This window comes from Beta vulgaris, chromosome 2 (assembly GCF_026745355.1).
Source record: "Beta vulgaris subsp. vulgaris cultivar EL10 chromosome 2, EL10.2, whole genome shotgun sequence".
Lineage (NCBI taxonomy): Eukaryota > Viridiplantae > Streptophyta > Magnoliopsida > Caryophyllales > Amaranthaceae > Beta > Beta vulgaris.
Genome location: NC_079203.1, coordinates 10,034,833 through 10,052,389, shown reverse-complemented (window position 1 = coordinate 10,052,389; position 17,557 = coordinate 10,034,833). Strand labels below are relative to the sequence as shown.

The 17,557-nt window shown below is 46.9% G+C and overlaps 1 protein-coding gene across 1 annotated transcript; it reads right to left on the bottom strand.

Annotated features, from left to right (window-relative positions):
- Nucleotides 1-6,421: 6,421 nt before the first annotated feature.
- On the bottom strand, nt 6,422-8,645 carry LOC104906300 (uncharacterized). Its single transcript, XM_010695037.1, has 2 exons — nt 8,121-8,645; nt 6,422-7,003 (listed from the first exon to the last, which is right to left on the bottom strand). The coding sequence occupies exons 1-2, from the start codon at nt 8,643-8,645 to the stop codon at nt 6,422-6,424; spliced, it is 1,107 nt and encodes a 368-aa protein (XP_010693339.1).
- Nucleotides 8,646-17,557: the final 8,912 nt, after the last annotated feature.

Below are 17,557 nucleotides of genomic sequence, written 5' to 3'. Positions count from 1 at the left end.
TAATACAAGTTTTTGCCCGAAACAGGTTGGCGCCGTCTGTGGGGATCATCGAGCTAAAAGCCATGGCCATCACTCGGAGAAACCAAAGGAGATGAAGGCCCCCACACCCTCTAATCACTTGAGAGTGCCATCCCCTGAGGTGGACGATGAGACAACAAGTAACCCCCGACAAGCTCCAATTCTCTCAGCCCGCAACCAGCATGTCCTCGAGGAGATCAACCATCGAGAGACAGCAAGTGCGAGGAATACAGGAGCGCCTCGAGAGAGAACTGCCCCGACCCCGGGGGGTCCTCTACATCTCGAACATACTAGTCCTAACCCAGTCACTCAACAGGATCTTCAGCAGCTGGCTGATCGTCTCAGCGACAATTTCGAGCGAGGTCTTCAAGCTCTGATGCTAAACTTCCAAGTAGGATGGGAGGGGACTTCGAACAGGGCTCCCCTGCCCCCCATGCCTCGACTAACCATTGGCCGTCATCGAACGGCTAATTCGGACCAGCCACAGGTCATCGCCCTCGACCCCCACAGGCTCATCACGGGTGTCTCGACGGGCACCCCAGGCCGCCCCCGGGAAAGGGGACGCCCGACACGTGATTAACGAACGTTACATGAGAAACGGTAATCGTGACGCCAGGGAAGTTCTGAATGAAAGAAGGGCTCAGTCCAAGGCCAAGGATGTCAATCCCAGCCCTAACCGGGAACAGAGGGAACCTCGGGAGAAGGAACCTCGAGAGAGGGAACCTCGAGAGAGGAAACCCCGAGAACAGGAGCACTAGGGGAAGGAACCCCAAGGACAAGGGGAGCCTCGAAGGGAATAAGAGCCCCGGCGTCGATGGGGTCATAGGCAGCGGTTGTCGAGCTATGAGTCCAGTCACGAGTCGGGTATTCGAATGGGAAATCTTGGGTTCACCACACCATTCGACGAAAATATTATGAAAGCTTTTACCACTCGAAAGGTTAAGGTTCTCCCCATCGACCATTATGACGGGACAACTGATCCCATCGATCACCTAGCCTCCTTCAAAGCGCAAATGAGCGTTTAGACCAGCAGTGAGGCAGCATGGTGCAAGTTCTTCCCTACCACTCTGAAGGGCCTGACTCTAACCTGGTTCACCGAGCTGCCTTACGGAAGCATATCGAGCTTTACCGCCCTCGAAGCAGCATTCAAACAGAATTTTATCGCAGGAAGGAGGCATCGGAAGACCAGTATCCATCTCATGTCAATCAGACAACGGAGGGAGGAAGACTTGGCGGATTACATCAAGAGATTCAATGAAGAATCTCTCAAGGTTTCTGACCTATAGGATAGCGTGGCATTCATCGCTCTCATGTCTGGATTATACCCATCGAGTAGGTTCAAGCTGAAGCTTGCCGAGAGTGAAGCTTCTTCGTTCTCGGAGGCTATGAACCTAGCCCAGAAATTCATACAGGCCTCCGACATCTGCAAAACATATGAGGAGCCTAGCTCCGGAAAAAGAAAGCACGAATACACATCTCGAGCGGACAACCCAAGGGACGTCCCTCGAAAAGAAAAAGACAAGAAACCTCGGCTGGAAAACCATTGGAACGACCCCCGGTACAACATAAACCAAAGAGAAATCTACCTTGACATCAAAGGAAAATACCCCTTACTAAAGCCTCATCCCATTCGGACGTCAGTCAATAAACGAGATAAAAAGCTCTGGTGCGGATTCCATCACGATTGTGGCCACACCACACGAGAATGTCGAGAGCCAAAGAGAGCTCTGGATAAATTGGCTGACGAGGGAAAGCTGAATCGATATTTGAAGGATCCAAAAGAAAGCAAAGTTGAATCCCGCTCGGAAAAGCAGACTCGAAGTGACGAAACCGCAGGGTATGTCAACGTCATCGCAGGGGGGTTCGCTTCGGGGGGCTTAACCAGCCGCTCTCGTAGAAAGCACCTCTACACCCTGAAACATGGAAGCGACGCAACCTCCTCTGTCATATGCCCGACCATGACTTTCAAGGACAATCATCAGACAATACAAACCCCGCACGACGATCCACTGGTTGTCGAAATGAAGATTGCCAATCTTCGGGTGGGTTGAGTTTTGATCGACAGTGGAAGTTCTGCGGATATAATCACTATGGACTGCTTAAGAAAGCTATTAAGAAAGCTAAAGTATGAAGAGAAAGATCTCACTCCCATCGACCAGCCACTAGTGGGGTTTGGGGGACACCCGCTAGGCTCGGTCAAGCTGCCAACTGAAGGGGGAGAAGAAGGCAGGCCGAAACGTCATCATCGACTACCTAGTGGTTGATACTAACCTTCCCTATAACGTGATCATTGGGCGGCCGACTCTCAACAAAGTAAAAGCTGTCATCTCAACGTATCAACTGCTTCTGCAGTTCGAAGGGGACGATGGGAAGGTTGCTCGTTTGTTTGGAGACCAGAAATCTGCTTGAGAATGTTATGTCAACAGCCTAAAGAACAATACGGAGGAAGCCACTAAAAAGACAAAATGCCTCGAACCAGAAGAACCCCTCCCTGTCATGGGACTCTACATGGCTGACAACCCGAAGTGGTACGAGCGACCTCGCCCTACCGATCGAGATGAAGAAGTATGCATTGACCAAGAACGGGGTCGCATGGTTCGGATAGGAAAGCAAGTCCCCGAAGAGATCAAGATCCAAATCTTAGACGTCATAAAGTAATTTCAGGACGTCTTTGCTTATACCGTCGATGAGATGCCGGGGATCGGCCCTAAGCTCATGGTCCATCGGCTCAACATCCGAGAAGGGCATCGACCGGTCAAGCAAAAGCTCAGGCACCAAGGGGCCGAGGGAAGTGCAGCAGCCTCCGAAGAGGTACGAAAATTGTTAGCTGCAGGGTTTATTCTAGAATGCCAATATACCGAGTGGTTGGCCAATGTGGTCTTGGTTCAAAAACAGACCGGAGCCTGGAGAATGTGTGTCGATTTCACAGACCTGAACAAGGCCTATCCAAAGGATGATTTCCCTCTTCCTAAGATCGATAGGCTCGTCGATTCGACAGCCGGTCACGCATTGTTTAGCTTAATGAACGCAAATGCAGGGTACCATCAGATTCCCATGGCTGAGGAGGACCAAGTCAACACTGCCTTCACTACAAGCTCATGAGTATATTGCTACAAAGTTATGCGCTTTGGCCTCAAGAATGTAGAAGCCACTTACCAGCGTTTTGTAAACAAGATGTTTGAAAAGAAGATTGGTCGAAACGTCGAAGTTTATGTCGACGATATGATTGTAAAAAGTAGGGAAGAAGCAGGGCATGTCTCTGACCTAAGGGAGACACTTTCCACCCTCTGCGCCCACAACATGAAACTAAATCCGAAGAAGTGCGTCTTCGGCGTAAAGGGAGGGAAGTGTCTGGGCTTTCTTGTTGACGACAGAGGGATCGAGGCTAATCCCGATAAAATCCAGGCCATCATTGAGATGAAGAGTCCTCGAACTGTCAAGGAGGTCCAACGCCTAACCGGCTGTATGGCGGTCTTGGGGAGCTTCCTCTCTCGATCAGCCGACAAGAGCCTCCATTTCTTCCAAGCTCTAAAACAGCCAACATTCGAATGGGGTGCTTCAGCAGAAGAAGCATTCCAGCAACTCAAGAACCACTTAGCAAGCCTTCCCAAGTTGGTTTCACCTATACCAGGGGAAACACTTTTCGTGTATCTCGCGGTGTCGGATCACGCTGTAAGTGCAGTTCTCGTGGCCGAACGCGAGAAAAATCAGCATCCGGTATACTTTGTGAGCCACGCCTTTCGAGGCGCAGAATCGAAGTATCCCCCAATCGAGAAGATGATCTTCCTCTTAGTCCTAGCCACTCGTAAGCTTAAGCCCTACTTCCAAGCTCACCCTATCAGAGTGCTTACAAGCTAGCCCATGCGGAAGGTAATAGAGGGGAAGAATCAGTCGAGTAGGATTACGGACTGGGCTACCCAAATATCTGATTTTGGTATAGAATTCGAACCCCGGCGCGCCATCAAAGCTCAGGCTCTTGCTGATTACATAGCAGAGTGTACCTCCCGACCAGAGGCCATCGAAGAAGGGTCTTAGAGTCTCTTCGTCGATAGGTCGTCCTCAAAGGTGGGATGTGGGGCTGGCCTCTTGATCCTCGACCCGCAGGCCAACAGAACTGAGTATGCATTCAAATTCGATTTTGCTGCCTCGAATAATGAAGCTGAGTACGAGGCACTACTCCTAGGCATCCAGTTGTGCAAGGCAGCCGGTGCCCGAGAACTCAAAGCCCACTCTGACTCCCAATTAATCGTGGGACAGGTAACAGGGGAGTTCGAGGCTAAGGAAGACAGCATGCGCATGTATCTGAAGGAAGGTAAAAGAAGAAATCACCAGCTTATCTTACTTCTCCATATATCACATCCCCCGATCAGAAAATCAGCAAGCAGATGCCTTATCAAGGCTAGCCAGTCCAGAGAGACCTCTCACCTCGGCCTATAATGTGGGAAGTCCTGAAGGCCCCCAGCATCAACAAAGGGATGATTACCCTCGATAGAAGCCGCACTTGGATGGACAAAATCATAGCTTTTATTCGAGATGGTAATCTTCCTGAAAATGAACTCGAGGCTGAACGCATACGACGGCGGGGGAGATGGTTCGTATATCATGAAGAGCAACTGTATAAGAAGTCGTTTACTCACCCACTCCTTCGTTGTCTCACCCCCCAAGAGGGGGACTATGTCCTTCGAGAGACACATCGAGGATCGTGTGGGAGCCATCAAGGAGCACGAACCATTACTGCAAAAGCACTTCGAGCCGGGTATTACTGGCCCACCATGAGGGAGGATGCCTCGGCCATGGTCCGAAATGCAAAGAGTGCCAGATGCACGCCAACTTACCCCATCAAGCTGCAAGCACCCTTACCACTATCCAAGCCCCATTGCCCTTCGATATGTGGGGCATGGACCTCCTAGGGCCATTCCCTCCCGCGTCCGGCCAGCGTAGGTTCTTGCTGGTCGCTGTTGATTATTTCACAAAGTGGGTCGAGGTAGCGCCTCTGGCCTCTATCACTGACAGGCAAGTTCAACAGTTCATCTGGCAGCACCTAATCACATGGTTCGGAGTCCCTCGAGTACTCATATCGGACAACGGTAGACAATTCAATAGCAGCCCTACACGTGACTATTGTTCGAGATTCGGGATTGAGACCAAGTTCTCTATCGTTAGTCGACCACAGACTAACGGGCAAGCCAAAGCGGCCAACAAAGTGGTTCTCAAGGGACTCAAAATGATGCTCGAAGGAGCAAAAGGCTCATGGATCGACGACCTGCCTGGGATACTTTGGTCTAGCAGGACCACCGTTCGAGAAGCAACGGGTCACTCACCCTTCAACCTGGTTTATAGGAGCGAGGCTGTTCTACCTGTCGAATTAGGCATCCCGTCACCTCGTATCACCTTCTATGACCAGGACAACAATGACGAACAAAAGAAGCTTTCCCTCGACCTTCTCCCTGAGACTCGAGGAACGACCCTCCTAAAGGCTATCTCCTACAAACTCAAGCTCACCCGACTATTCAACCGTCGAGTCAAGCAACGACCTTTTCAGATCAATGACTGGGTACTCCGAAAATTTGAGTCCACGGGGCGACAACCTAGCTTGGGAAAGTTACAACCCAACTGGGAAGGGCCATACCGTGTGACCTCGATAGTCCGCCCAGGCACCTATCGCCTCGAAGACCAAAATGGTCATCCTTTGCCTCGACCATGGAACGCGGACAACCTTCGTAAATTCTATGTTTAAATGGGTTTGTTCCTCGAGTTTGGGGCATACCATATAGGCACTTCTGACCATGTTTTAAGGCACTGAAAAACGTGTCTCCCCAATTATTTTGTAAGACACTGAAAAATGTGTCCCTCCAGTTATTTTGTAAGGCACTGAAAAACGTGTCGATCGATAAATTGCCTTTTCAGGCGTCATCTATAACAAAGTTACCTTTTGAAGAAATACTTGGTCTATATAAAAACGTCAAAACCCCTTGAGTTGCCTGGGGCTCATTGGCCCTTGAGCAACCTCGAGCGAGGTCTCTGAAGCCCCTCGAGTCGCCTGGGGCTCATTGGCCCCTGAGCAACCTCGAGCGAGGTCTCTAAGCCCTCGAGTTGCCTGGGGCTCATTGGCCCCTGAGCAACCTCGAGTGAGGTCTATGAAACCGCTCAAGTTGTGCAAATATCATAAAACTCAAGAAAAAACAAGTAAAAACTCGAAGGACAAACCAATGAGAAAAGCATAAGTTTTATTCCATTAATCATAGTACAAGCTATCGAAGTCGCTACAATACAAGTCAAAGGAAAACTTAGATCAAACAAGAAACCTAAGGTACAATGTTAACCCTAGTAGGAGACATAAGAAAAAATCGGAGAAAAGACAAGGGAAAAAGAGGGGCAAGAAGATAAGAAGAATAGCCACGGTTCATCCCTCGAGATTGGCCGAACGAGGAACTTGGTCCTCGACCGGCCCCTCCTCTTGGGAAAGCGCCTTGACACCCTCCTCAACCTCGCTCCAAGGAAGGCTGGGGGCAAGCTTCTCGAGAACCAACCGCACTTTGCGGAGAGCTTCGGTCTGTCCAATCTCAGATGCCTGCAGGGAGGCATCCTCGAGGAAGGTCCTTCCTTCCTCAGACTCCTTCCAGTCAAGGACCACGGCCTCCCGGCACTCTCGAGCCTTGGCAATGGCCTCCTCAGCACTCTTTCGAGTTTTCTCGATCTTCTCCTCAGCCCTCTTGCAATCCTTGGCTGCAGCCCTAGGCCTCTTGCTGGCAGAGTCCCTTTGTTTAAGGGCGATGTCCCGGGCTTGCTCCAATTCTGCCATCTTCTCCTCGAAGGCTTTCATAGAATTGGCCATCGACTCTTGGGCCTCAGAGAGCCGCAACTCAGACAAGTGTAGTCGATTGACAAGATCATTCCTCTCGTCCCATGAAATCTCCCTCGAAGCAGTCCCAGGGGCTAGTCCGGGGGCAGACCTTCGCGCCAGGGCTAGCACCCTAATCGACAGCTGATAAAAAGAATGTTAGCAAAACAAAAGTAAGAATGCTAAAATAAATGCATTTGAGAAGATCATCATACCTCGGTTAAGGTCGCCTTGACGGCTTCGACCTCTTGGCCATCGGGCGACAGACACGCTTTCTCGTCCAGCTACGTCACCCAGTGCTCCGAAGCCTTGTCGAAGCGCGCAGCCATCTCGGCCCTCGAGAGGGCAGAGAAAGGTAGCCTCATGACCTCTTTAAGGAAAGGCCTCTTCTTCGAGGCCGTCGCGACCGCGACTGCGCTCGAGGGATCCAGGGATGAAGGGACAGGAGGGTCCTCGACCTTGATCGAGGCAGGCTCCTCGACTTTGCTCTCTTTCGGCTCCGTCTTAGGAGCCAGAAGGGTTGGGGCTGTTTCCCCCCTTCGATGGGTGGGTTAGCTTCGTTTTTCACCACGGGAGATCCCGCGGCCGTCCACGAGGACGAGGAGGAGCCAAGGCCAGCTTTCGCCAGCCTTCGACGTTTAGCCGCCCGAAGGGCCTCGGCAGTTATCATAGGCGAAGACATCTTAAGTCGAAGATTAGAAGAGAAGGAAGAATCAAGCTTAGAGAGAGAAGAAGAGAAAATGGAGTTGTGAAATCTGTTGAGGCTAATTGTCCGTACTTATAGGCGATACTGGCTACAAGTCCCCAGAAAGGGCATTAATTGTCGCCCTCTAATGGGCTCCCACGTGGCAAGGCCCAAAAGGAAGACTCGAGTACCCCATACGCGCACCAGTCAGCGACTCTCGGCACTCAGCCGCGAGGGCCCTCAAGCATCGAGTAACGTACCATTTCGAATAACACAAAATAAAGGAGCGAAAGATGAGCAAAAAATGAGCATTCATTTCCATAAAAGAACGGAGTACATCCTAAAAACCACAAGGGCTTAGCTAAAAATGAATATTCATTTCTACCAAAAGAAGTAACTTAAGACGCCTCGCAGGGCGTGACTAAATACAAAAGAAAGTACATAAATCTAGTCGGAGCTACTCGAGGAGTCGCTCTCTGAGGTCTCAGAGACTGCCTCGACGTCCTCGCTAGCTAAGGAGTCCTCATTCGAGGCCACCTGATCATCCGAGCTCTCTGGGACCACCTCCTCCTAAACTCCGGGCTCCACAGAGGCTTGAGGGTCCCCGGCTTGTTGGGGATCCTCGCCCAGGATCTCGGCAACATCAATGGCATCATCCACCTCGAGCACGGGACTGGCCTCATTGCCTTCGTGGAAGGCCGCATCGACAGAGATGTTGTACTCTGCCTCGATCGGAGACCAGTTGGCCTGAGGATACACTTTCCTAAAGGAATTCTGGAGCCTATCCACCGCCTCTCGAGCAGCCACTTCAGACGCCTTCAAACCCATGTTCGCCGCAAACTCGAGACCGGACTTTGAGGTTTTCCACTCCTCGATGATCTCGTCTCGTTTACGTTGGACACTGTCTCTTTGGCTTGTCAAATCCTTGATCCTGTTCTCGAAGGCGGCTTTCTCGCTAGCCCAGACTGCCTTCTCATCTTCAAGGCTCTTACTCAATACCTCGATCTCCTTGGCCTGTTCCTTGGCCAGCTTAGTCTTCTCCTTCAAGCCCTCTCGAAGCTTGCGGAAGTCGGCAGTATGTCGATGACTCATTACCGCCATACGAATCGAGTGCTGAAGAAAACAAACAGTGTTAGGGAAATATTAGTAAAACAAAACAACCAAGCCCAGAAGAAATTCTAACTCACGTCAATCCAGGACGAGTGAAGTTGCTCGACTTCTTCCTCCTCTGATAGATCCCGGATCAGCTTCAGATCAGGCTTCGAGATGAGCCTCTTGGCCAACGAGTCAAAGAGGTCGGCTTTTTCGAGGGTCGACTTCTATGTGAAGTCCCGAAGGTCCTCCTCGGTCTCCACCGCCTTCATTTTCTTCGCAAGAGGAAGCGCTTCCCCCTTGAGCCAAAGAATCCTCGACCTCCGACGTTGCAGTCGATTTTCCCTTAGATTTCGAGACCTCCCTTGCGGCTCGAGGGATGTCTTCCACATCCACAACTCTCCTCTCGGCATCCCCTCGAGGAGTGATGATAGCAGACCTCGTTGGAGGACGGACCTTCAACCTTTTCGAGGGATCCTGAGGAAAAGGAAGATAAGATGAAGCAAACACACTAAGCAAACGTAATTCAAAAAAGATGTTACCTTCGGGGCTCGGGAGACCTTGACGTCGCCTTTCGACAGCTTATCTCTTAAGCTGCTCTGGAACCCGTTGGTTGGCGGTTAAACGTTTCTGCATCTCCTCGCCGAGTTCTTGGCGAGCTATGACTGCAAAAACAAAGTAAACGGTCAGTACATTCAAAATGAAAAGGAGATCGAGGGCCTTAAACATACAAAGTCCCTACCTTGGGGATAGGCAGGGCTTAGCCCCATTGTCAACAAGAAGTGCTCATTGCTCAGGTCGTCCACGGCAGGGTTCCAGTATTGAGGCACTTATTTCTTATCACCCCTCTCGAGGACGGTAAGACACTGGCAATAGATGGCAACTCGAGCCTCGTCCCTCGACATGGGAGGCACTGATCTATTCATCCATAGGTTGGGGCCCTCGACCAAAGGAACCACTGGGAAATCCCACTGTTCAGCTTGATACACGTACATGAATTCAGTATAGAAGTGTTGCTGGTTCGAAGGCATGGTACCCACAACCTTGTAAGGAAAACGGACTTGGAAGCTCCACCAGCCCTCTCCGTTCGGGCCTGAAGACATGGCCACCAACTTCATCATGTTCCTCCAGAGTATCAATGAAGGTTGGACATCCATCATCTTGCAAATGGCTAGGAACCCAACCATCGAGCCCACACTGTTGGGCATAAGTTGACATAGGGTCAGGCCATAGGAATTCAGCACCTCGACTATGAAAGGGTCTAAGCGGAATCTCAGCCCTACCTCGAGGTATGCCTTGTATACCGCTATACAGCCCGTTGGAGGAGTACAGACCCTCTCTACGGGCTCCGGAATGTAAAGAGCGTAGGGGTGTCTGATGAAGTATGAGCTCTCGAGGAATCGGAGATTCTCCGACAAAAAGTCCATAAACGGTCCTCAATTGTGGAAGTGGGATATTCCCTTTGGCAGAGTAACCTTTCCCTCACTTATACCGCTAGTACTCGCGGTAAGGGAGTTATTCTCGCTGCTCTCTTCCATCACTCGAACAACCTGGTTATCGAGAAGATCATCTAAGTAACTCCTAATGGCTCGAGATCGAGCAATCGTAACAAGATGAGGGGGATTGTCTAACTTCCCCTCCCCACCAGAAAGCACGGATATCCCGTCACTCGAATATGGTAGGGCGTCGGGGACCTGAGTAGGGTCCAAGTAATCAAAAGCCGCAGACACCATAGGGATCCCTCCAATGAGTATCCCGTCGAACAAAGGTTATGAATGGGAGGAGGGGTCCCCGAGCTAGAAGAAGCTCTCCCCAGGTCCATCGATGGGGACTCCACTCAGAGCGGTCCATAAGGAAGGGTAATAAAAAGGAAAAGAAAGAGATCGTACCTTGTTAAAGAGCACACCCTCGAAATCCGTCTGCAGCTTGAGAAGAAGCTATCGATCTTCAGGACTCTCGAGATCGTAAAGAAAGAAGGGGAGGAAGATTCTCAAAAGGATCAGAGCAGAGCACAAATGAGACAAAATAAAAGTACATGTCCTCACTTATATAGACCGCCTGAAAAGGATGGTTTATCTTCCGACGGACTCCAAACCACCTCAAGACGCCACGTCATTGGGCCTCCTCAAAAGCCCAAAAAGTGCTAACCTCTTGGACCAGTGCCTCCCTGCTTCCCAAGGGCTTGACTAGAACCTAGCTCGACCCAACGTAAATACGGTTTTTCCTCGCAAAAACCCCTCCGCTGGAGCTCTAACTCCCTGTGCCAATCGCGCCCAGATCGAGGCCAAAGTCCTACTCTTAGGCACCTCACCCCGATCGAGTGAGGGATATCTCGATCGACACCATCATCGAGATCGGCGCCCGTCAAGTGCTACGGCGTCATACCCCTCGAGTGAACCAGGGACGCCTGGGTAACCTCGAGCGAGGCCACTTCCCCGAAGTTGTTCGAGGCTTATCAGCCCCAAACAACCTCGAGCGAAGACTCAGAACTCCTTCAAGTTATACAAACCCGATCGATAGCTTCGAACGAAGTCTCTGAAACCCCTCGAGTTGCCTGGGGCTCGTTGGCCCCTGAGCAACCTCGAGCGAGGTCTCTGAAGCCCCTCGAGTTGCTTGGGGCTCATTGGCCCCTAAGCAACCTCGAGCAAGGTCTCTGAAGCCCCTCGAGTTGCCTGGGGCTCATTGGCCCCTGACCAACCTCGAGCAAGGTCTCTGAAGCCCCTCGAGTCGCCCGGGGCTCAATGGCCCCTGAGCAACCTCGAGCGAGGACTCTGAAACCCCTCGAGTTGCCTGGGGCTCATTGGCCCCTGAGCAATTTCGAGCGAGGTCTCTGAAGCCCCTCGAGTTGCCTGGGGCTCATTGGCCCCTAAGCAACCTCGAGCAAAGTCCCTGAAGCCCCTCGAGTTTCCTGGGGCTCATTGGCCCCTAAGCAACCTCGAGCGAGGTCTCTGAAGCCCCTCGAGCTGCCTAGAGCCCATTGATTTCTACGAAACACATGATGACGACCAGGGCCCCACCATATGTTTCGCATGGGGCTAATGTTTGGGCCCAATCATTTCTGATGGGCCGCTTAGCTGGTCAAGACTAAACCCTCATCGCCAGCGTGGAAGCCTTCTAGTGGGGCCCACCTGCCTTAAATTTCGTGCCTACGTGGCAGGGAATGTCCTCACACTTTTCAACGCCTATAAATGCTGGGCAGATCCCCATTTATTGAGGTACGCAATCCCATACAATACACTTGGCAACATCAATTAATACAAAACAACTGACTTGATCGTCGGAGGCGCGATCCCGGATCCACCCCCGGGGTAGTCTAACTATCGTTCTGTGCAGGTTTCCAGATAACCTTCGAGTACCAGGCCTTCACCAACCCTAATATCGATCATTCCCATCTAATAGAAGTTTTTACCCGAAATAGGGCCGATACATTTTTTGGCTGGACTTATGGGTTGGGGACATGCCTTTAAAACTATTGTACCCACATCTATTCAAGTTGAGCCTTGCGGCTTTTGGGATGAAAGGATATGGACCTGGAGTCTTCTGTGGAAGCGATCTCTTCGACCACAAGAAAAGTTAGAACGCCTGCTTCTTGAAAATCTCCTTGAGCAAGTGAACTTATCCCCTTCTGATCATGACTCACTAATGTGGTCCCCTAGCAAGTTGGGGTCTTTAACGGTCAAGTCAGTCACACAGGAACTCGTAAAACCCCACTCGGTTGGGCCTGCAAACTTAATCCACTCGAATGCACCAAAAGGATTTTGGCTGAGCCTAGTCCCACACCGAATAGAAATCTTCACCTGGCTTGTTCTTCTTGAAAAAATAAACTCAAAAGACAAGCTCGTCCGAATTGGAATCATTCCCACAACCGAAGCCATATGCAGCCTATGTGGACAAGGAAATGAAGATGTCAACCACCCATTTCTTCACTATACCTTCTCTCATCATCTATGGTCTTGGTGGATGAATATATGGGGCCTTCATTGGGCCTTCCCAAGCACCATACGCGTGGAATTCGACCAATGGAAGCCTCTCCTCAAAGGTAGTTTTTTCAAGAAAATATGGTGCGCTATTTTTTTTTCATTATGGTGTGGACTATATGGAAAGAAAGAAATGAGAGATGCTTTAATCAATCCAACAATGATTTCAACCATCTCAAGGAGCTTGTCCTCCTACGTTTAAGTTGGTGGGTAAAAGGGTAATAAGTAGCATTCCCATATAGTGCAAATGAAATCATGTGCAATCCCAGGTGCCTCCTATGGTCTAACCCATCTACTCACATAATTCGCCTCCAAGCTTCTTCTCAGCCACACAATTGGTTCCCTCCACCATCATGTTCGCTTAAGTGGAATGTTGATGCGTCACTAAACTCGGATTTAATGAAATCCTAAATAGGTGGTGTACTTTGAGATCATCATGGGTATTTCAAGTGCATATTCTCAAGTCCCATACCTCTCATGGACATAGCTATAAATCGTGTCTTGAAGATTTCCCTCACTTCAAGTCAAATTGGATCTCATGATCTCATAATTGAATCAAACTCGGCTAATGCAATCAAGTGGTGCAATGGGGAGAATAATGGGCCATGGAATCTTACCTTAGCCATCAATCTCATTTGTCGTCATCTCAACTCGGGTCATGGAATTCAAGTAGTGTACAAGAACCGAGAATCAAATATGGTTGCGGACTCCCTAGCCAAGCAGGGTCTCTTGACTATATGACTTTGTAGCTTGGTTGTAACTGAAGCATAGGCAACACCTTTTTGTTTCACTACGGTTTTTTTGTATCTGTCGCTCCTAACTGTATGACAATTGTCTTGTACTCAAGTAGTAACTTCCACCTTTGAGAATGAAATAAAACAACACCAATCATATATATAAAAAAAAGATTCATATAATGGTTTTTCTTGAAAAATCTTATTATTGAGCAAATCTTTATTTCTATTTTTTATTTGAAGGCGAGTTTCACGGAATCATGCTGAAGTATCTTAAATGTGAAACACTAACACTGTAACACATGTTCTTCTACATAAAAATGGATTGAGTAAGAAATGTTCTAGAGGTGATCATGGATCGAGCCGAACTTTGGTAAAAAAATGGTTCGTTTCCGGCCAAGGCCGCGGGCTGGGCCAAGGTTCGGGACAAAAATTTTGCGCCGAAGTCCGGTATTTTGGGCCGGGCTTTTCGGGTCAGGCCAAAATTTGGTCTGTTTTTTCCAAATATAAGTTGCCTGGATTATTTTCCCAAAAACGGGTGGGGCCAAAAAAACGGGCTCAAAATCCGTCTAAAATCGGGTCAGGCTGGACTAATCTAGATCACCTCTAAAATGCTCATATGGAAGCCTAATATAACATGATACGCAAAATGGCATAAGTCAAGAAGATTTCTATGAAATATCAAAATAAAAGAAATCTTCTTAAACAAAAAAATTCCTAAGCAAAGAAAGTGGTTCTACTCTTAAAATCTAAAAATCTAATTTTATTTGAAAATTTTGACATGCATAATGACTTTCACTTATCTTCTCTAAATAATCTCAACCCAACTATTACTTATCTACTCTAAATAATTCAAACTTCACTTATCTTCTCTAAATAACTCCAAGCCAACTCTTACCTATCTCATCTAAATAGTCCCAACTTTGGATTATTATAGAATAATCCTAACTTTAGGGGATGTCTTCTCAAAATAATCTCAACTATTAAAACTTCTACTCTAGATCCTTACTTTCCTTTTTAGTTTTTACTTTAATTTGGGAGAGAACCAAGAAGGAAATTCAAAAGTATGAGAGTTAAATTGGAAAGGTGGAGAGAGCAACTGAAACATGAGAGGGGGAAATAAAAAATGGGTAAACTATTAAAAAGTGGATGAAATGGATGAAAAAAGAGGAGAAAGTAGATGACACATGTTACTAAGAATTGAAAAGGTAATAGAAATGTAAAATAAAAAGAAAAAGAAACATACCAGAAAAAAAAGTGTATAGATTAAAAAGAAACAAAAGGAGTATATAATATAGTGAAACTATTGGGTCAGGCCGTCTGACCCAATGTGTTTGGTCGGACGGGCTGAGCCCAAAAATTTTTCTCTTATAAGAGACGCGCGCAAGCTTTTTTGTTTCTTTTTTCTTTGTTTTTGTTTAACGGTACAGTTAGGTTTTTATACGATTTTTAAACTTCTTCGTTCTTCATTGTTCTTATTTCAATCTTTCTTCTTCTTTCAAAATTTCTTCTTATTTCTACTTTTGCTCTCGATTTTTTGCTTTTCTTCTCTTCCAATTTACTCCATTTTTGTTCGAAATTCTATATTTGATTACTGTCAGAAATTGATTTAACATACTACGTTGCAAATGTGGTTAAGAGGATCAGAGATGAAGTTTCTAGGTATAATTTGGTTGGATTTTTTGCTGATTTTTTTTTTCAAAATTTTACTGTTTTGTGTTTTTCTGATGTTGCTGTTGTTGATGTAACTGTAATGCAGTTCGAAGTCGAAGAAGGTGAAGACTGACGCAGCTTCTCGTGAAAAACACTAACTGAAAAGAATAAGTTTGATTGGAATACATTTGTTTAAATGAAAAAGTTAAAGAGGTAACTGAAATAATATAAAGACCAACTGAAAACTGTAAAACTCTAACTGAAAATAATGTGTTATTGGAATACATTTCTGTAAATGAAAATATTTAAACAGTAACTGAAACAATAATATAAATACCAGCTGAATAATTTGTAGAGTTAACTGAAAATAATAAGTCTGGCTGGAATACATTTGTGTAAATGAAAATTTTATATAGTAACTGAAGTAATATAAATACCAAATGAAAATTGTAGAGAAACTAAGTGAAGCAATGTGAACACTAACTGAAAATATTTAAGTTTGGATGCGCATTTTTGTGCATGTTGGTGCTTTGTCCGACGAGGTGGTTTTGTGTCAGACGAGTCTGACACAATACCATCTCTATAATATAAAGCTAAAAGGGATTAGTGTGGGCAAGAAAATAGTTGGGTTATTCTAAACTCTAAAGAAGTAAGGGGTCGTTTGGTTTGGGGTTTTTAAGAAAGGGTAAGAGAATCAAATAGGTCGATTCCCTTACTTGTTGTTTGTTAACACATTTTAATCATTCCCTTTACCCACCTCATTACCCCAAAAGTCCTCTACTTCCATTACCCATCCCCCCTAAGGTTTCACTTACCCTTTCCCTTCTTTACTCGATGGTCACCTTGACCAATGGTTGACCGCCACTCCCACCACCACAACCACCACCCCAAACATTGTACCACCACCCAAACCACCGACCTACCATCCTAGCCACCGTCACCACCACACCAACCACCGGCCCACCATCCTAGCCACCGTCCACAACAAGAATCCATCTTTATAGCGTCTGCACGTAGCGTCCGCCAAAAAATCAGACGGTATCCGTCAAAATACCGTCCGTTCTTAGTGTAGACGCTAAATAGCGTCCGATATTTGGAATTTACCGTCCGCCGAAAAGACAGACGGAATTTAACGTCCGTTTTTGAAACTTACCGTCTGCTTTTTGGCGGACACTAAATTTACGTCCGTCAGGCGGACGCTACAGGGGCCCAGGCGGACGCAAAAATCTCGGGTATAACATTAGCAAACACGACCCTTGCAATCACATTTCGACCACATATCTACGAAACTCCAAACCCTAACCCCTCTATTCTCTCAGGCGAACAGCGGCCCTTTACTCTCTCCGGTGAACCGCTGCGCCTCCATAGTCGCCGGAGGACCGCCACCGCCACTCCAATCGCGTGCCCTAACCCCTCTATTCTTTCGCACCTTTGCGCCTCGTTTCTGTCCGCACTCTCGACGCTTGCCGCCTGCACCGCCTGCCGCTGCTCCTGCCGGAACTTCACCGGCGCCGTGCCGCCGCCGCCTTGAGTCTCCCTTCTACAGAAACATAAGGTATGAACTTGTACCTTAGTTTTGTTAATTTTTGGCTTGAATTCCTTGTTGTTGATTGAGATTTTTGGTATATTTGATTTGATGTTGTTGTTGTGAAAGATGATTGTTGTTGTTGGTGTTTTCAATTGCATTGTTGTTGATGTTGTTAAGGGAATTTGTTGTTGTTGTTGGTGTTTGAATTTGTTATTGTTGTTAAGTGAACTTGTGGTTGATAATTAAATTGATATTAGCTAGCTGTTGTTTTAAAATTATTTTGTGTGACATTGTCAATGTAATATAATGGGTAGTTGAATGTTGGTGAATTGTTTGCTCATTATTTTCCATATAAGTTATGACTCATCTGAGCATTATCTTAGTTATAGCATGTAGGAAAATGCCCAATTTTAAATAACTAGTGGTCCCTATAATAATGAGTATCATCTGATATTCTGTTTGGCTTGTGGGGTTTGTTGGTTGACTCTCAATTTATTCAACTTTAATACAAAACGAAAACATTTAGTTTTGAGGACAGATGATCACTTATCATGGTTATTGAGTCAAAGAAAGTATTGGTCTTGACTTTGTTTTGTATGTTTAGAATAATAGATCTAGTATATGTTCAGTATACATATATATAATATATTATTATATATATATATATGAATGTATTTATTAATACTTACTTTGCTTTATTTATTATGTAGTGCTGTTAATCTTTTGGATTTTTAGTAATTCTTATTATTCATAAATTGTCTAATATTTGTCTACTACATATCGTAAGTACTTTTATTATCAAGTAGTGAATATAGTGAATTGATATTTTCTAGTTGTATGTAGAGTTTTAAATTATGAAAAGGAAGGAAGTAGCTGGATGTATAACAGACTTGATGGGCGTGCCTTAGAACTGAGTTTGTGAAAGGAGTTGATAAGTTCATTGAGTTTTGTTTACAACATCCCATTTAAATGACGGTGAAAGATAAAATGTCCATGCATGAGGTGTAATAACTTGCGTTACTTGGATGT

Excerpts from the sequence above, each read along its gene's own strand:
- LOC104906300 (XM_010695037.1), bottom strand. The coding sequence starts at position 8,645 with ATGGCGGTAATGAGTCATCGACATACTGCCGACTTCCGCAAGCTTCGA. Across the intron at positions 7,004-8,120 it reads AAGCCTCTGTGGAGCCCGGA|CTGTCGATTAGGGTGCTAGC; the intron begins GTTTAGGAGGAG and ends TCTTTTTATCAG.